The sequence below is a fragment of the Coregonus clupeaformis genome, chromosome 33 (assembly GCF_020615455.1).
Source record: "Coregonus clupeaformis isolate EN_2021a chromosome 33, ASM2061545v1, whole genome shotgun sequence".
Classification (NCBI taxonomy): Eukaryota; Metazoa; Chordata; class Actinopteri; order Salmoniformes; family Salmonidae; genus Coregonus; species Coregonus clupeaformis.
The window spans coordinates 36,217,271-36,220,563 of record NC_059224.1 but is presented as its reverse complement, the minus strand read 5'-3'; the positions used below and the strand labels follow the sequence as shown (position 1 = coordinate 36,220,563).

General features: G+C 40.6%; 1 protein-coding gene across 1 annotated transcript; it reads left to right on the top strand.

Annotated features, from left to right (window-relative positions):
* The first annotated feature begins 1,278 nt into the window (after positions 1 to 1,278).
* On the top strand, positions 1,279 to 3,057 carry LOC121549113 (rho-related GTP-binding protein RhoB). Its single transcript, XM_041860965.2, has one exon. It carries the CDS (start codon positions 1,519 to 1,521, stop codon positions 2,107 to 2,109), a length of 591 nt encoding a protein of 196 aa, XP_041716899.1. The 5' UTR covers positions 1,279 to 1,518; the 3' UTR covers positions 2,110 to 3,057.
* The last annotated feature ends 236 nt before the right edge of the window (positions 3,058 to 3,293 follow it).

The following is a 3,293-nucleotide window of genomic DNA, read 5'->3' as shown; positions in this document are numbered from 1 at the left end:
GTGCCCTCCCTGCAGTCTATATGCATGTTGTACGTTAGACCTGCGCACTAAAATGTCAAACAAGCCAATATTTGCGATTATTATAAAATATACTATTTTATATTTTTGTCATTTAGCAGACGCTCTTAGTTAGTGAGTGCATACATTTTTCATACTGGTCCCCCGTGGGAAACGAACCCACAACCCTGGCAAGCGCCATGCTCTACCAACTGAGCAACAGGGGACCTATGAAAAATGACCCACTCATAATTTGTCAATTATTTACATGTAGTATGCATGATTTCTCTGTATCAATTAAAGTCTACTAGGGAGTCATTCGTGTAAACTTTCAGTAATGCTGAAAGTATGGGTGGTCCTCTTTAGCTCAGCTGGTAGAGCACGGCGCTTGTAACGACAGGGTAGTGGGTTCGATCCCCGGGACCACCCATACACAAAAATGTATGCACGCATGACTGTAATTCGCTTTGGATAAAAGCGTTTGCTAAATGGCATATTATTATTATCAATATTTTTCATGTTGTTTAATCAATATGACAACTATGACTAATTCCATTGGTGTGACAAAAACCGATGAAGACTCAACTTCATATGCTCCTATCTCAATCAATTGTCTTTAAATCGCCTCAATATGATGTATATGAATAGCTAGGCCTTTTGGAACGCCAACATGATTCTTGTGAATGGGAACACATCATGGCACGCGCAGTAGGAAACAGAATCTAGATGAGCTCATTTCAAATAGTCCTATTGGTTTGAGACATTTTGCAATATCTTATCATCTTTGTTTCATGGGGAGAGAAAAAAGTTGTTTCATGGGTAGCATAGGCCTGCCTGAGCTCAGGCCCTGGAAAAAAACGTGACATTGGGAATTGTTATCTTGTTATTTGATGGCCAGCTGTGAGCCACAATTTATTGAAATATAAACATACTTTTTTTGTAGGCCTAGAGCTGGCTATACTTTAGGATAGGCCCTATGTGTTTGTCAGATGGATAGTGGCATATAGGCCTATGTCAAATGAGTATTCATACATTATGTTATGTGATTGTGAATTAGGAAACATTTATTGAAAAAAAATGTATGTAGGAAATATGCCAAAGACATATTGCCAAATTAGTTGATCCCAGGTCGGTATCTGGGCGAGACATGATCCTCGTCGTACACTACCCTCCCCTACCGACAAAATCAGGACTGGGATCCAATCACCTCCTTTTCCCGAAATGATGATCTCACCTCCGTAGTTACGATTGGATTGCTATATTAGGAAAGCACCCATGTTCTTTATAAAGCAAGCCTTCAGTGGTTGGACAGGGAGAAATATTTGGAAATTATCGAATCCAGCGGCTAAACGCACGAGCATACGTTCAATGAAGTTTTAACAAGACTCATAGCCTACAGCCAGAATCAGTCTTCTTAGCTAGCTAACACAAAGACAGCTGATACAGAATTATTTTCGAATGTCATATTTGTTGAACAGCTAGAATCAAGGGAAAGTGGTCTATCTGTGCCAAAAGCAACAAATGGCAGAGATAAGAAAAAAGCTGGTCGTCGTCGGTGACGGCGCGTGTGGGAAAACCTGCTTGCTGATTGTATTCAGCAAAGACGAGTTTCCTGAGGTCTATGTGCCAACTGTATTTGACAACTATGTGGCGGACATTGAAGTGGACACCAAGCAAGTCCAACTAGCACTGTGGGACACGGCTGGACAGGAGGACTACGACCGCCTTCGCCCGCTGTCCTATCCGGACACTGATGTCATCCTGATGTGCTTTTCCGTGGACAGCCCGGACTCCCTCGAAAACATCCCCGAGAAATGGGTGCCAGAGGTTAAGCACTTTTGTCCCAACGTGCCAATTATTTTAGTTGCCAACAAGAGAGACTTGCGCAACGACGACAATGTTAAGAGCGAGCTGTCCAGAATGAAACAGGAACCCGTGAAAACAGAGGACGGGCGCGCCATGGCCGTGCGCATTAATGCATATGACTATTTGGAGTGTTCTGCTAAAACAAAGGATGGTATTCGGGAGGTGTTCGACACTGCGACACGTGCAGCTTTACAGAAGAGATCAAAAGCCTCCAGCGGTTCTGTAAACTGCTGTCTGTTGTTGTGATCGAATGAACAGCTGACGTAAGCGATAATGTAGCCCTATCTTACTTTAATGGACGGCTGCCAACACCATTAAGACCTGTTGTCATTGTGCTTGAAAAGTTCAACAACAAAAAACACGTCTGTTTGTGTCTCCCACTAAATACTTTCTTGCGAGCCAGTAGCATAATGTTCAAAATAAATAATAATCCGATTATGGATCATCATCTGGATCTATTCTTCTGATACATTTACCTTATAATCTAATACAAGTAATTTACAGAAGAAATACGTTTGTCAAACATTCAAGATGCTGCCTGAAATGATGCTGTAGTCTTTGAGGATCTTGTTCCAAGGCTTGTTGACATGCAACCAGTGTGTTTGGCAATTTATGCAATATGTGGAGGGAAAGATAGGCCTATAGCTGAAAGCAGTGCTCAAAAGGAAAAACCATCGCACAACCTAGAGTTTTAGTGAACGCTTTATCCCCTTATATGGTCACATTGTATTATTAATGTGAAAGAGGCTATTTACATTTTACATTTTAGTCATTTAGCAGACGCTCTTATCCAAAGCGACTTACAGTTAGTGAGTGCATACATTTTCATACTGGCCAGCTTTCAAGCCAAGATTCTACTTGCTCAAAGTGTTGGAGCCTACATGACTGTTTTGAAGTGTAAGCCTTAGACTACATTTTTATTTGGTCAAGCTGCTCTCATATTGATCAAAAAGGCTGTTCATCCTGCCTTCAGTGGGTTTTGTTTGTGTGTGTAAATGGTTGACATTGCATTAAGATGACAGGGTTACCCCTCTGCAGCACTATGTGTAAAGAATTAATGCAATTATTTCACATATTGAATATGGTGGAGTTTCAGAAAGACCCCCATAGTGCAATATGTTTTTATGTCTTCAAGTTTGTGTCACAGTTATTTATATTGTTTTATGTTTTTAAATAATAAAGATATGATCAGAATGTATAGCCTACTGCCGGTTGAATTCCATTTGTGTGGCCTCTGCTGAGGATGTAAACTGTAAATGCACTTGGGTAAAACCTCATTATTTTACTTTTGTGCATAACTATCTGTCCCATAATTGATAGGTACAGTTTCATAGTGGATCATCATAGCAAGAATTTACTCCAAAGTCAGGAATTTAAGGTCACTGTTATTATAGGGATATAACATTTGAAAATCATCTCTCACCCCTGAC

Bases quoted from the DNA above. Each gene is read 5' to 3' on its own strand.
- LOC121549113 (XM_041860965.2), top strand. From the start codon at position 1,519: ATGGCAGAGATAAGAAAAAAGCTGGTCGTCGTCGGTGACGGCGCGTGT.